Genomic DNA, 15876 nt, shown 5'->3' with positions numbered 1-15876 from the left:
GGGAGCCCCGGGGAAGGAATGAGGGACGGGAGACTCACCGAGCCCATCCCGGCCCCTCACGGAACGGAGACACCGGGCGGGAGCCCCGGGGAAGGAATGAGGGACGGGAGACTCACCGAGCCCATCCCGGCCCCGCCCGGCCCCTCACGGAACGGAGACACCGGGCAGGAGCCCCGGGGATGGAATGAGGGACGGGAGACTCACCGAGCCCATCCCGGCCCCTCACGGAGCGGAGACACCGGGCGGGAGCCCCGGGGAAGGGATGAGGGACGGGAGACTCACCGAGCCCATCCCGGCCCCTCACGGAGCGGAGACACCGGGCAGGAGCCCCGGGGAAGGAATGAGGGACGGGAGACTCACCGAGCCCATCCCGGCCCCTCACGGAGCGGAGACACCGGGCAGGAGCCCCGGGGATGGAATGAGGGAGGGCAGGATCCCAGTGTCATAATTAATGAATGATTCGTGTTAATCATAAGAGTTCTGGAGTTTGTATAAACCAGAACACTTTAAAAAAAAGAAGAAAGAAAAGAACATGGACCCCTGTTATATTGCGTATACCAGTTTGTAAAAGAATAAACATTAAAATAATAAAAGGGTTTGCCATAGTCTGAAAGGATTTTTGCAGAATCAGATTTCCTGCCTTTGTGTGATCAATCACAATTTGCTAAGATCACACTTCCCACTTCTGTTTTTATCTCCCAAGACCAGATGGTTCCATGACCAATTGTCCCAAGAGCTGTTCCACAAAGTTTGGAAGTTTCTTTGCCCACCACTGCTCACCTGGCAGAATTATTACAACAAAACAATAACAATTATTGATTACTGCAAGGAAAATAATTCTATAAAAAGGGAGCTGCAAGCCAAGTTGGGTGAAGTGTGGAGTGGGGGTGACCCCTTGTTTTCTCTGCCTATATAAAAAGAGGCCCTCTCCATACTCTGTTTGGTTAAATCAAACTTTATTTTTTTGTAGAAAATCCATGCTTACCTCCAGAAACTGAGGGATTTCCAGAGAATCCCATTCCACATGGGAAGAGAGACCTCCCAGAGTCCAGGTTTCCTTCACTGAATTGTGTCAAAGCAGCCCAAACTAAATAATGCATAAATCCCTCTGTGGTATAGAATAAACCAACAAACCTCATAAATAATAAATAACTTTATTAAAGAATTGCAGTTCCAGATGCTTTCACAGAGCACAACTGGAGAACAGTCTTGGTGTAGCAGAGGGATCAGGAGGGAATATTCACCTCTTCCCACAGTCATTTCAAAACTCTAGTTTTAATTCTCACAAAATGAGTTGTCAGGTGAATTTTCCATTTAACAGCAGCAGCTCTCCAAAATTCCTGCTCCAATTCCAGCATAGCAAACATTGCTGCTGTTAATTACTGAGATTATCTAATAAATTAATTGCAGAATCCAGGGTGGATGATGAGCCCAGGGCTGAGCTCTGACTTTAAGGGGTGTCCAAACCCCCCTGACCTTCACTGCTCATTAAATGGTTCAATTATTGCCACTAATATTGATCACATCAACTTATTGCCACTGATACTTCTCTAATTCAGGGAGAGACCACAAGCTAATAATTGTCCTTCCCTTTTCAGAGCTCAACAAAAGTGCTGCTAATTGGGTTTGCACATTAATGAACATCCATTCATTAAAATTAAATATTCTGGGAAACTGCAGGAAGATTAAATATGATTTAGAGGCTTTGTGGCCAAACAAATATTACTCTCAACTGACTAAACCCTATTTTATCATACAAACAGTACTACATTATAATGGAGCCTTGAATTTATGTAATGCTTTAATGTTATTAAATTATTTAATGTTATTTAATTTACAGAAATTCTTTCTGCTACAGCACAGGGATAATTCTGAACACCTGGAATCCCAGGATTTTCCTGCTCTCAGACACTGCTGGCTCTTCTAAATTCCTAGCAAATGTAGATTTGGGGTTTTCTACCTTCAGTAAAACACAAAGAACACAGAAAGGAGAGGGGCTCCTGTATCCAGGGCTCTTCAGAACACCAGAAATGGTGAAATCATTCCAGTTTAACTCATTTCTCCCACAAGTTTTTCCCATGAGGAATTCCTAGTTGCAGCTGATCTCAGGACACTGTTATTACTGCAGGATAATTAAAGTAATTAAATACTACAGACAATCCTCAAAACAGAAAATGATGGGCCAAGTCCACAGAAAACAAACAAAGGATCAGGAATACAAAGGTGACAGTTCAGGCACAGGAAATGAGGTGCAAGCACAGCTTATCAACATAAAAACTCTTATTAATTTAAAGTATTGCCCTATTTCAGCATCTCCAAGGTGAGTGTGGGGGTTCTGTAACAATTTAGAATATGATTTTAAAGGTATAGATAATAGTGCTTTATAGTGTATTTAAGTTCTAGAAAAATCAGTAATTATTTCAGCAACCCAAAATAAAGGAAATTTACTTTCTGTGCAAGTCAGAGTGGGAAGGAGGAGCTGCAGTACCAGGCTTAGTAAAGCCTGAGATTGGAGCAGAACAACTCTGCACATCCAAGCTGGTTTCACCAGCATTAGAGACATTCCATAAAGTGCTTTTAGGCAGAAAGTTGAAGTGGGTGGGGAGCTGAAGGACACTGAGAAGCAGGAGGAGCAAAGGCACAACACAGAACAGAGATTGGTCACAAATCCAGGTGTATTTGTATGGACACAGCACTGAGCACCAGCACTGCTCCAGGCAATCTCCAGCCCAGGGAATGGGAGTTATTTCTTGGAGCCCTTCAGGGGGAGCTGTGTTCCTTTCACATTGAGAGTCTCCAAGGAATCCCTGGGCATTCTGGATCCTGGAGCTCCAAGTGGCTTCTCTCTGGAAAAAGAACAATGATCACAATCTCCATGAAAAAAAGAAGAATAAAACCTGCAGTTCCCCTTGCTTCAGAACTGGATTTTCCTTCTGCTGCTGGAATTTCCTCGTCCTGCATTTTTACCTTCTTGATCCACTTTCCCTGGGGCTGTATTGGATACTTCTTGCATTTTGTCTTGGATTTTCCACAGTTTCTCTGCTTCTGCAAGGCCTGAACTTCATGATCTCTTTCTGCCACTCCTCATCAAAGGTGTCAGCCTCAGCTGAAAAACAGATACATTTATTTGAAATGTTAATAGAGAAGAAAACATTTAATGAGTTGGGCAGTGATTTTCAACTTTGTGATCCACACCCCTCTACATGTCCTGCAACTGTTTTTTGGGAATCTATGAAAGAGAATTTGGATTTAGAGACTTTCAGTCTAAAAAAGCATTTTAAGGTATCTCAAGCTGGAACTTCCAAATCAAGAATGTGAAACAGTGCAAAGCCTGAAAAGACCTACATTCATCCAGGTTGATGAATTCTTGGTTCATCTCCTCATCCCCAGTTTTGGAGTTCCTGGATTTTTTGACAACATGAGCCCGATCCTGAATGTGGTGACCAATGGCGATTTTCTCCACACCACTTTCAGAATCCTTCAGTGCTCTTCTTGTTTCCTTAATCTGTCAAAAAAAAAGGGAACTGAGTGTCCTTGCAAGTGAAAATGAGGTAAAAGCTCACAGAATGCCAGGATGGTCTGGGTTGGAGGGAATTAAAGCCCATGCAGTGCCATGGGCACAGGGACACCTCCCACTGTCCCAATCCCTGCCCAGCCTGCCCTGGGACACTTCCATGCAAAGGGTTATTTCCTCTCCCAAGAGTTTTCTATCTTTTCTTTAAAAAAAGTCAGGTTTTCCAGGCTTGCCCAATTCTCTCATTTCCTGTGTTGGCTGCAAACACACCAACAAAACACAAATCAAGCCTGTTTTCTTTTAGCCACCAGAGAGGAAGATGAAACAACACCTGAAGTTTTTAAACTGGGTATTAATTATTGGGGGAAAACCCAATACAATTTTAAAATTTAAAAATGCAGCAGAGCCAAGTTTCCAACATTCTCCTTGCCAAAATCCCCAGCGTGAGGAACAACCAATTTTTGGGCTGTGGTGCTGAGTGGCTTGGGAGGCAGGCTGCCCCTTATCAGTGTGCTGGGTATTTTTAGAATCCTGTGATAACAGGGTGTGCTGGAGCTGGGACACATCCCCAGCCAATCCTGCCCTGGCCTTTAGGATCCTGGCTAGGCTTTCATGGCCAGTGCCAGCTTCACATTCCCACTGCCAGTTCCCAGCAGGATTAGACACAACAGCTGCAAGGCAGCTCCAGCTCAGGGTTATGTAAGTGCCTGGCCAAAGGGGTGCTCTGAAGGCAGGGCTTGCATAAATCAGAGACTCTCCTGGAGCTTGAGTGGACAGGAAAAGGATTCATTACAGCAAAGAGAAGGGCACTGGAAAATTGCTGCTCTGTGCTCTGTTTTCCCAGCCTTGGATGGGTCTGTAATTTTTTTTCTGGGGTGCACTTAAAGCACAAGATTACAGAGAGGAAATCAGATCTTTAATACAGAGTAGGGGTTGAGAGCCCTGTGTTTTCCTCAACTCCAAAATTCTCTTTGTGCAGTCAGGGGGGTTGGGCCCTGCTCCCAGGGAACAGGGACAGGAGGAGAGGGAACAGCCTCAGACTGGGCCAGGGGAGGACATCAGCAGGAATCTGGCCATGGAAAGGGTTGTTAAACACTGCAAGGGGCTCCCAGGGAGGTTTGGAGGTGTCCCTGAAGGTGTCCAAGGAATTCCTGGATGTGGCACTCAGTGCCAAGGTGGGGGTTGGGCACAGCCTGGACTCAATCCAATCTCAGCAATGCCAGGATTGTGTAAATCCCAGCAGTGACTGCAGCAAAACAGCTGGGGACACTGCTGGGGACACTGCTGGGGACACTGCTGGGGACACTGCTGGGGACAATGCTGGGGACACTGCTGGGGACACTGCTGGGGACACTGCTGGGGACAATGCTGGGGACACTGCTGGGGACACTGCTGGGGACAATGCTGGGGACAATGCTGGGGACACTGCTGGGGACACTGCTGGGGACACTGCTGGGGACACTGCTGGGGTGTGGCTGGGGACAATGCTGGGGACAGTGCTGGGGACAATGCTGGGGACAATGCTGGGGGCACTGCTGGGGACACTGCTGGGGACACTGCTGGGGACACTGCTGGGGACACTGCTGGGGTGTGGCTGGGGACAATGCTGGGGACAGTGCTGGGGACAATGCTGGGGACAATGCTGGGGACACTGCTGGGGACACTGCTGGGGACACTGCTGGGGACACTGCTGGGGACAGTGCCCTGCTGTGGCTGGGGACACTGCTGGGGACACTGCCCTGCTGTGGCTGGGGGCACTGCTGGGGACACTGCTGGGGACACTGCCCTGCTGTGGCTGGGGGCACTGCTGGGGACACTGCTGGGGACAGTGCTGGGGACAGTGCTGGGGACAATGCTGGGGACACTGCTGGGGTGTGGCTGGGGACACTGCTGGGGTGTGGCTGGGGACAATGCTGGGGACAGTGCCCTGCTGTGGCTGGGGACACTGCTGGGGACAGTGCTGGGGACACTGCCCTGCTGTGGCTGGGGACAGTGCTGGGGACACTGCTGGGGCTGTGGCTGGGGACACTGCTGGGGACAGTGCTGGGGACACTGCCCTGCTGTGGCTGGGGACACTGCTGGGGACAGTGCCCTGGTGTGGCTGGGGACAGTGCCCTGGGGACAGTGCCCTGCTGTGGCTCCTGTGCTGGACCCAGCATCACTCACCCCTCCTGGAGCCGTGCGTGTCTGGGCTGAGGCTTGGAAGATTTTGGGGGGCTCATCCCCCACCTTGGAATAGGACATCATGGAGGAGGAGCTGAAACTGTGTCCTCCACTGGGCTGCATGGACAGGTCATCCTACAAAGCAAGGCAGGCTCAGAAATGCAAGTCAAAACTTGTGGCCAAGAGTTATTCCTTATTATTTTATTATGGAAAATATCCCTTCACAAAATTAACCCTCCTGGCACCACGTCAAACTTCAGTTTTATCAGTTTTATCTTCAAAGAATAATAAAAAAAAATTATAATCTGGGCAAAAATCCCTCAAATCTTACCAGCTAGTTGAGATTAGTCCCATTTTTCTTGGCATTATGTTCTGAGGAATATTTGAAATAACTGGCACTCTCCAGTGTGATAAATTTGAGAATAATTTTTAAAAGAACTCACAAATTTCCTGTGCATTTCCAGCATGCTGTTCCTCATGTTTGACATCATCCTGTCCATTGCAGAAAATGGATCCCCAAAATCTACATCCTGCTAAAAAAAAAGGGAAAAAAAAGAGACTAGAGTTAAACCAGTCTCAGCTGTCCCAGTGCTGAAGTTGGTTTTCACATGCATTTTTTACTCAAAAATCTTTTCAGACTGCACTTCACACACACAGACAAGCCAAAATGCATCTTTTCAAAAGGAAATTAAGGGAGCTGATTAAGATGGAGATATGGGGAAGATGAAAAGTGGAAGATTTGTCACTCAGATGTCACACTGGCCACAAAATGAGTTTATTTAACCAAAATATTCCAATATCCAATTATTTCACAAATGTGTTCATAAACCTTCTGACCTCAGCAGCTTCTGCTCTGAGAGTCCTGCATGACCCTTGAGGGTTTAAATCTAAATAAATTCATTTCCACAGTTATGTCTTTCAGCATTGCAAACTTAAAGCTGCATTTAAGCCCAAAATGAAGTCAAATTAAAGGACAGAAAATCTTCAAGTTATTTTTGGAGTACAAGAAATTGGAATCTTCCTGGACAGATGATGGGTATTTTACAGGATATTGCCAAAGCACAGCTGAAACCACTTCAATCCCATTTTTAGGGTAATTTTATTTTTAGGGGCTGCTCTACCTTACTGTGTCACCCTCACAAAACCATTCTCCAGCAGCACCCAAAGGCTGCAGTTTCCCCCAGGGATTATCCCATGCCCCAGGAAGGATTTTTTTTTTTCCTGGATTTTCTCATTCCCAAAGAATGGGAAACATTGCAAAGAGCACCAAAAGCAATGCAAAGCCCCAGAGCTCAGCCTCTGCCATGCTTTGGTTACACACAGCTTACACAGGAGCTACTCCAGGGATACTAACCCCTCTCCCAAAACCTGCAAAAGGCATGAGGGAAAAGCTGGTGGCCTGGAAAAAAAAAAAAAAAAAGGAGCAACATCTGGAATTATTATCAAGCACAGCAGGAATTATTTTTATACACAGCAGATTACATGAAACATTTCCCATCTAATCAAAATCACTCAGGAGGGGCTTGGCAGTTCATTAATTAATCCCTGGGTATGCAGAACTAATATATTTGTACTGATGATATGAGAAAGTGCCAAGTGGCAGCACATCTACTAAACATTGAGAAGTGTGTGTGGAAAGGAGGTTGGCAAACATCTGAAGCCCACAAGAAGCTTTTGCTGATTCCACACTTCAGGCCCCACCCTGCAATGCTCCATTGCAGTCAGGCAGCACTGAAAGCTGATTCAAATCAACAAATCAAGCAATTATCCCAGGAGGTTGAGTATTCCTGCATGGCAGGGCATGGGATGCTGGGAAACACTGAGGTGTTTCCAGGAAAGCCAGGCAAGAACTGTAATGGAGAAAGAAAGAATTCTCCAATTCTGAAACAGCTTTAGGGATTCTTCTGGTTTCTGTCAGGACAGATTAGGCAGAGCTGTAAATAATAATATATATTTTTTCTCTCAGTATCAAGTCCTCACCAGTAAGAATTATTAGGCATACTCTGTTTTTTTTAATACTAAAAAGCCACTAAAAGCCTGATATTCAGGATAATCATATATCAAAAAAACCCCAATGAACAGCATCTCTTAATATCATTCCTCCTTCCCTAAAAACTGAACCTGCTGGAGAAAGGAAAAGCAGTTTTAAATTTGAATCCTCAGTGGCACTCATGGAGTTGTCCCAACTAGTCTGGTTCTTTTAAAGCAGTTTTAGGCCTGCTGCAATTTTATTAAACACAGAATTTCAACACTAGTCATCAGTGTTAAGTAATTTGAAGGAAGTGTATTTGACATGGTAGCAAAGCTCCATCTTTTCCTACATAAAAATGTGATTTTAGGGGTTTAAAGCCTTGGTGGAGCAGCAGTTTGAGGTGACATGTGACAGCTCTTCAGTGCAGCAGCAGATCCTGGCAGGGGTTGGCAGCTCTGGAATTCTGTGCTAACACAGAGCTCCTGCACCTTGAACTTTTGCTGCAGCCACAGATAAAGAGTTTGGGCCTCACATTTGTCCCTCACTGCAGGAACAGGGACACAACCCCTGAGCTTTAAAGGTGAGCCATGACAGGTTCTTCTTCTAAAGGAAAAAACTGATGTGGCTTTAGGCAGCTCTGCCTAGGAGCAGCAGAGGGAAGCTCTGCCCTCACTGGGTGCAGTTTCTGTCCTTGGCAGGGACTGGGTGAGCAGGGGAAGGAATGTGCCAGTTCCCCTGTGCAGCTGCAGGTGACAGGCTCTGCTCCAGCTCTGGCCTGGCCACCAGCCCCTGGCACCTGCCTCTGAAAATCCAGGGGGATTCACTAAAGCAGCAGGAGGCAGCTGCTCAGTCTCAGCAGGGAAAGGAGCTCCCAACGTTCATCCTCTATAAATACAGCTCTAGATAAGGGAGAGATGTGATTGTCCTGCATGCCCAGAGCTGAAAAACACTTTAATTAAACACAGATCATCATTTCACTTGGTAACACACAGAAATGCTACATTTCACACCAATTTCCCTGAGCTTTAATTCTTACAGGTTTGTATCTAAGGGAATATTAACAATCAGCCCCAGTTCAGAGCATGAAGTGTTTATTCCCAGCTGCAAAGCTGACACAGGGTTTAAAATCCATGGATGGATATTCCTGAGGTAGTGAAACCCAGGCATGTGGAAATCCAACTGAAACAGCTGCACACAAGGGACTGAAGTGCACAGGGAGGGCACAAATCCATCATGGCATTTTGGAATGGGCTGCAAGGGGCATAAGGCAGCCACATCCAGGCTCCTTTTAAAGTCAAGTGAACATAAAAAGGAAATACATGTGCAAAGAAGGTGGGACATTTTCAGTGCCTTTATCTAACAGAGATATTGAATACAGGATATTTATGGAAGCAAGCACTGGGTAAGTGATCAGTTTGTTCATGAAATATTATCTGTTGAGTGATCAGTAACACCCAGGCTCTGAGCAGCCCTGACAGATGTTCAGCAGAGATAAGGAATGTGCCAGGAAGGAACCAACAGAGGAATCATTGCCACTCCCCTGAGTGAGGAAACAGCTGGAAGGAGGTTCAAGAGCAGAGCCAGGCTTGTTTCCCAGTGTGAAAAATGAGGTTCAGTTTCCTGGTAGATTTTCAAAAAGTTTAATAAAAGAGAATAATAAAGCAAAAGGTTATAAGGGCCTTCCACCAAGAGTGCTCCTTAACTCAGAGAACCCTTCCTTAAATATATCAACTTGTTGTATATTCATAGACCTTTCATGAATTATTCTAAATCACCCTGTAAATCAACATTTTTGCTTCTTTTTTTTAACTTGTGGCTCCTTCCTGTGGGTGATAACAGAGATCAATAAATCCTTTCCCTGGAGTTCTGGTGTCTTCATCCAGATAGAATAATCCAAGAATGTGAAAAATTTCCTGATTAACTTTTTACCATTCTCCGAGTCAGTTACATGAACAAAGATTTTTACATCACCACGTTATAGTCCAAAAAATATATTTATCACACTAATTTTCTAAGTTTTATTAATAGCAGAACTCTATTCATACAGCAAAGTTTCCCAATGTTATACATACAGTATTCAGTTGAATATCTGTGAAAAGACAAGAAGGGAAGGGAAGGGAAGGGAAGGGAAGGGAAGGGAAGGGAAGGGAAGGGAAGGGAAGGGAAGGGAAGGGAAGGGAAGGGAAGGGAAGGGAAGGGAAGGGAAGGGAAGGGAAGGGAAGGGGGGTTGGAGCAGGGGGGTTGGAGCAGGGGGGTTGGAGCAGGGGGGTTGGAGCAGGGGGGTTGGAGCAGGGGGGTTGGAACAGGGGGGTTGGAACAGGGGGGTTGGAGCAGGGGGGTTGAACAGGGGGTTGGAACAGGGGGTTGAACAGGGGGTTGAACAGGGGGGTTGGAACGGGGGGTTGAACAGGGGGTTGAACAGGGGGGTTGAACAGGGGGTTGGAACAGGGGGTTGGAACAGGGGGTTGAACAGGGGGGTTGGAACGGGGGGTTGAACAGGGGGTTGAACAGGGGGGTTGAACAGGGGGGGTTGAACAGGGGGTTGAACAGGGGGGTTGAACAGGGGGGTTGGAACAGGGGGGTTGGAGCAGGGGGGTTGAACGGGGGGGTGGAACAGGGGGTTGAACAGGGGGGTTGGAACGGGGGGTTGAACAGGGGGTTGAACAGGGGGGTTGAACAGGGGGGGTTGAACAGGGGGGTTGAACAGGGGGGTTGAACAGGGGGGGTTGAACAGGGGGGTGAACAGGGGGGTTGAACAGGGGGGTTGAACAGGGGGGGTTGAACAGGGGGGGTTGAACAGGGGGGTTGAACAGGGGGGGTTGAACAGGGGGGGTTGAACAGGGGGGTTGAACAGGGGGGTTGAACAGGGGGGTTGAACAGGGGGGTTGAACAGGGGGGTTGAACAGGGGGGTTGAACGGGGGGGTGAACAGGGGGGTTGAACAGGGGGTTGGAACAGGGGGTTGAACAGCCCAGCAGAAGTGCTGAGAGACACTCACCCTGCCAGGGCCCCTCAGGGCCAGCTGGGATCCCTGCTGGGCTCTGGCCTGGCCTGGGGCTCTCTCCCTTCCCTCAGGGAGGCTCAGGAATGGCTCCTGCCCAAAGGGCTCCGAGAAGCTCCTCAGCATCTGCCTCATGTGCTCATGGTGGGCAGCAAAGGGGTCCCTGTGTTCAGAGAGACACTTACTGTAAGCTTACTGCAGCTCAGGGACACCAGGAGACTTCTAACTCCAGTTTTTAATATTGTGCCAAGTGCTTTAGCCAAAATGTTTACTTTAATAGGGCTGCCCTCACTGCTGTCCTGGGTGTCCCCATTCCTTTTCCTCATATTCCCCAGAAATGTCCTTATCCCTCCTTGGCTGCACCTCTCACTCCAGCCTGTGTTTCATACCTGCCACAACCATCAACTGACCCATATTTTATTTATCACTATTTTCACCTCCAACACCTGATATGAAAATAATTCCTTTTAAATGTCCCCCCTTTATCTTCCAAAGCTTAGCACAACCCCATTCACTGAACTCCTCATGTCCCACTGGATCCTCCTCATCCCTCCAATTTTTTTTCTGCTGGCAGTTCCCATCTTACTTTTCCTTCTCCCTGTCCCACATGCTTAAAAATACCCATTATCCTGTAAAATCAGGCCATTTCCATCTCCTGTACTGGAGTTGTGCTTAGGAAAGAGATTCTCACTGCATTTTTGTTTTCCTCTTATTTCCCCCCCTCCTCTCCTCTGCCAAAAACCTGCAGAACTCCACTGGTAATCCCAAAGCTTGACCTGCAAGGAAAACATTGCTCAACTTCCCAACTCTCTAAGTTAATTAGGAATATCAGGTCTTGTCAAGGCCAAAAGAGGAGTAATTCAGGAATTTTTCAGAAGTAGAAAGTATGAGCAGTGCTGCTGCCTGAGGGCCAGGCTGCAATGGAACACTTCCCCCACAAAAACAAACAAACAAACCAAAAAACAAAACCAAAACACTTCCCCCACAAAAAAAAACACCAAAAAAACCCCAAAAACCAGAACACTTCCCACCCAAAGGAACATTTCTCCCACAAAAAAGTCACACTTAACATTTATTTTTTTTCCACTTTCAAGTGAAAAAGACAAACATGAGGTTGGATTCATTTTGAAACAAGATTTTTATTTTTTTTAACACCAAAGCTATGCCCAGACTTCAACTCAACCCAAAAGAGACTTTTGAAGTATTTTAGTGATGGCTCCAGCCCTGGGTGATAAGGAGTTGTGTTCCAGCAGAACCCAAACCCCAGAGAGCTCTGGGTACCAAACCAGAGTTTATCCCTGGAAATAAAAGTTCCTCAGTACCAGGGACAGGGAAATCAGATAAAAACTGAGGAATTCCAGGTGAGGAACAGAAGGGAAGGATCCCAGTTCCCGGGAGTAATTAATAAAAAGAATTAATGTTGTCACACCTCAAAAGAAACATCCCAATTTTGGTATGATCTGGAGCGGGGTAAAACCAATGGAAAGGGAACAGAAAATCCATTTGGAAGACAAAATTCCCAAGGAATTAAACCTTGATGGTTCCAATGACTGAATTCAAACCAGAGTTCCAGGAGGAGGAGCTCACCCTAACAAACACACATGCACTGAACAAGGCAAAGTCTCTGCAGGGGATTTTAAATCCCTGCAGGATTTTAAGATCTTTGCCCAAGCACATATTTTATGGGATGCCAGCAGGTGTAGGATACTCCAATTTAACCATTATTGATTTAAAATATGACCTTTTTTTGGGAGGGAAGATACTTTTGGTGAGAAGGATGTGATTTCTGTTACAGCATGAAAGTGATGAGGAGAAAGTGAGGGTTTGCACACCAAATCTGTGCTCTTCATGTGTTAAACACTGAATTATTTTTTAAATTGAATTCTGAATGGAGACAAACAATTTATACATTTATTGTTCCAGCACTCTGCAGTAACAGAATTTTGTCTAACATGTAATAACCTAACATTAAACATGCAAGTACAATGTCACTGCTCACTTCAGTGCATGAAAAAATCAGTCCTAGAACAATAAACTCCACTTATTACTTTTGTAAGCTGTACTTTGTATTAAATGTGATTCTTTTGATTAGATATCAGATGGATTTTTTTTTTCCCCAACTCAGGAAGTTATGTAAGGCCACAGCTGCAGATTCCCTCTGGAGAGAACAGCTGGCACAACAAACTAAGAGAATTTTAAGAGAATTCTAACTAAGAGTGAGCAGTTGGCAGGGATGGATCCCAGCACCTTTGGGTGAGTGACTGCTGCTCCCCTGGGACAGCTGCTCTCTCAGGCTCCAGCCCAGGACTATTTCCAGTCCAGCACCCAACTCTGTCCTTATCAGGCAGCTGGAGCCTATTATGACACTATTTTGGAAGCTAATCTTATCTGAGGTAATCAGCTCATCTCTTTCTCTATATGCAAAGCAGACTGACAGGACAGTGCTGAGAAAAGGAGTCTCAATTTCCAGCTCATCTTTCACACACACTCCCTGCCCCCACCTCCTGCAATCCTTTTTTTCCCTACACCAGTGGTTACAATAACAAGGGATAAATTAATAAATAAGCAATTGTTAATTCAAATAAGACTTAATTTCTATTACTTTAATTTCATGCAGAAGATCTGCATAGGGAAGTTTCCTGCATAGAACTCACAAGTTGTTATAAAAGCAAGAAAATTCCTAGAAACCAAGAGTGCTAATGGATGTGGCCCAGCTTTGGGAATTCTCCTGGAATGTGCTGGGGCTCAGCAGCAGATTCTCCTCTAAGCTCAGCCAGAGCTCCTGGTAACCAGGAGATGCAGACAACAAACCACATCACAGGGCCTGTGCTCCCTTCCTCACCCACCCCTTATCTTGGCTGCTAATTAAATCCCTGAGAGCTTTATCAAAGATTTAAAATAATAATTAAGCTCCTCAGAGTGCTCTGATCCCATTTTCACCCACTACAAATGACAGTTTCTGACCAAAGACATGAAATGGAGCCAGACCAGGTAATTCAGCAGTTCTGGCTGAGGGGAGAAGCTCTTGCACCAGTCTCTGCTTACATTTAGATCCCAAAGCAAAGAATAAATAAACTGGGCTCAGACTTGAATACACAGACAGGAGCCAGCACTGTGCTCTGGAAATGGAATCACAGAATGGTTTGGGCAGGGAAGGACCTTAGAGATGAGCCTGTTCCTGTCCAGGAACCTTCCCCCAGCCCAGGCTGCTCCAACCTGGAACAATTCCAGGGATTTGGCAGCCACAGCTCCCCTGGACAACCTGAGCTAAAGCAGCACCATCCCCTCGGGAATGACAAGGAGACAATGTGCCATCAGTGCTCTCACACGTGTCAGCAAAGTTTTCATTGAAGAACACCCGCAGTTCTAAGCAGGGCTGGCATTGAGGAGTTCAGAGCCAGCCTGTGGCTGAGTGATTAATTAAAAACACAAATCCGGATGAGCTACACTGCTCAAACCTGCACTTAGGAAACTGAAGAGCAAAAGAAGCTGCAGCCGAGGAGGTGAAGCTCTGCTCTGTATGAAATGTAGATTCAACTCCTCCCTGCTGAGAGGGGAGGCAGCTCAGTGTGCGCTACTGACCCGGCTGAGGGTGCTGAACCTGCCCGGCTTTGGGGGCTCGGGAGGGGCCGGCTGCGGGCACAGGGGCAGTTCAACGGCCCCAAAGGGCCCTGCACCGGCACCGAGCGCTTAACCCGGGTCAGACCCGGTCCTGAAACCCGCACCGAGCGCTTAACCCGGGTCAGACCCGGCCCTGCACCGGCACCGAGCGCTTAACCCGGGTCAGACCCGGCCCTGCACCGGCACCGAGCCATTTTCAACCCGGGTCAGACCCGGTCCTGCACCGGCACCGAGCGCTTAACCCGGGTCAGACCCGGCCCTGGCACCGAGCGTTTAACCCGGGTCAGTCCCGGCCCTGCAACGGCACCGAGCGCTTAACCCGGGTCAGTCCCGGCCCTGCACCGGTACCGAGCGCTTAACCCGGGTCAGACCCGGTCCTGAAACCCGCACCGAGCGCTTAACCCGGGTCAGACCCGGCCCTGGCACCGGTACCGAGCCCTTTAACCCGGGTCAGTCCCGGTCCTGCACCGGTACCGAGCGCTTAACCCGGGTCAGACCCGGCCCTGGCACCGAGCCCTTTAACCCGGGTCAGACCCGGCCCTGCACCGGTACCGAGCGCTTAACCCGGGTCAGACCCGGTCCTGGCACCGAGCCCTTTAACCCGGGTCAGACCCGGCCCTGCACCGGTACCGAGCGCTTAACCCGGGTCAGACCCGGCCCTGCACCGGTACCGAGCGCTTAACCCGGGTCAGACCCGGCCCTGCACCGGCACCGAGCGCTTTAACCCGGGTCAGTCCCGGTCCTGACACCGGCACCGAGCCCTTTAATCCGGTCCCGGTCCCTTTAACCCGCATCGACCCCGCTCCTTCCTCCTGCACCTGCACAGATCCCTTTAACCTTCACTGAACCCGCTTCTCCACCGACCCCTTTAACCCGGTCCAATTCTGCTTCTGGCACCTGCACACATCCCTTTAACCCGGCCCGGTCCTTCCTCCTGCATCTCCCGCCCCGACCCCTTTAACCATCACCGGCCCCATCTCCTCCCACCCACACCCGGACCCCCCTCAGCCAACGGTCGCCCCCAGACACGCACCCCGCCCGTCCGTTCACAGCCCCGGCCCATCGGAGCCCCCGCCGCCTCAGCGCCCCTCAGCCGTTCCCCCCCTGCATCTCACCGCCTCACCCCGCAGCCTCCCGCCCCTCACCTGAAGAAGGGATCGTCCTCAAAGCACCTCCCGAACCCCCCGAACATGGCGGCAGCTGCTGCGCTCTGCGCGCCCCCGGCCCCGCACGGCCCCTCCTCACCGCGCCGCGCGCCCCGCCCGCGCACGTGACCGCCGCTGCCCGCTCCCATTGGCTGGTGCGCAGCGAGGGGCGGGGCTTCCCCGCGCGCCGCCGTTGCCATGGTGACCGCGGGGCCGCCGCTCCAGAAGGTTCCCGGGAATCGGGAAACTTCGGGAATTCGGGAATTTGGGAATTCGGGAATTGCGGCCCCTCTGCCCCTCCCTGGCCCCGCTCTCCGCCCCGGTGCTGGGCAGTGTGAGGCGGGCACGGCCCCGGCGCGTCCCGCTGCTCGGCGATTTTCGAAAGAATTCTGGTTTTTTTCCAGTAGATGGCAGTAAAATAAAGCTGCGGCTTCTCCCCGGGAACTGGCGGAACGGGGAAA

General features: G+C 48.7%; 1 protein-coding gene across 4 annotated transcripts; it reads right to left on the bottom strand.

Moving 5' to 3' along the window:
- Positions 1-1138: 1138 nt before the first annotated feature.
- MLF1 (myeloid leukemia factor 1) lies at positions 1139-15558 on the bottom strand. Of its 4 annotated transcripts, XM_079315154.1 has the most exons (8): positions 15416-15558; positions 10647-10812; positions 7032-7076; positions 6121-6210; positions 5681-5812; positions 3346-3505; positions 2968-3106; positions 1139-2846 (listed from the first exon to the last, which is right to left on the bottom strand). In XM_079315154.1, exons 1-8 carry the CDS (start codon positions 15460-15462, stop codon positions 2744-2746), a joined length of 882 nt encoding a protein of 293 aa, XP_079171280.1. In that variant the 5' UTR covers positions 15463-15558; the 3' UTR covers positions 1139-2743. The 4 variants fall into 4 exon arrangements, with proteins under 4 accessions (XP_079171280.1, XP_079171281.1, XP_079171282.1 ...); XM_079315155.1 differs by lacking the exon at positions 7032-7076; XM_079315156.1 differs by lacking the exon at positions 7032-7076 and having other exon boundaries at positions 6121-6207.
- Positions 15559-15876: the final 318 nt, after the last annotated feature.

This window comes from Erithacus rubecula (genome assembly GCF_903797595.1).
Source record: "Erithacus rubecula genome assembly, chromosome: 11".
Taxonomy (NCBI): Eukaryota; Metazoa; Chordata; class Aves; order Passeriformes; family Muscicapidae; genus Erithacus; species Erithacus rubecula.
This window is presented reverse-complemented; position numbering and strand designations above follow the sequence as displayed.

Excerpts from the sequence above, each read along its gene's own strand:
- MLF1 (XM_079315154.1), bottom strand. The coding sequence starts at position 15,462 with ATGTTCGGGGGGTTCGGGAGGTGCTTTGAGGACGATCCCTTCTTCAG. Across the intron at positions 6,211-7,031 it reads TTGCAGGTTTTGGGAGAGGG|CAGGATGTAGATTTTGGGGA; the intron begins GTTAGTATCCCT and ends CTTTTTTTTTAG. Across the intron at positions 3,107-3,345 it reads ATTCATCAACCTGGATGAAT|CTGAGGCTGACACCTTTGAT; the intron begins GTAGGTCTTTTC and ends TCTGTTTTTCAG.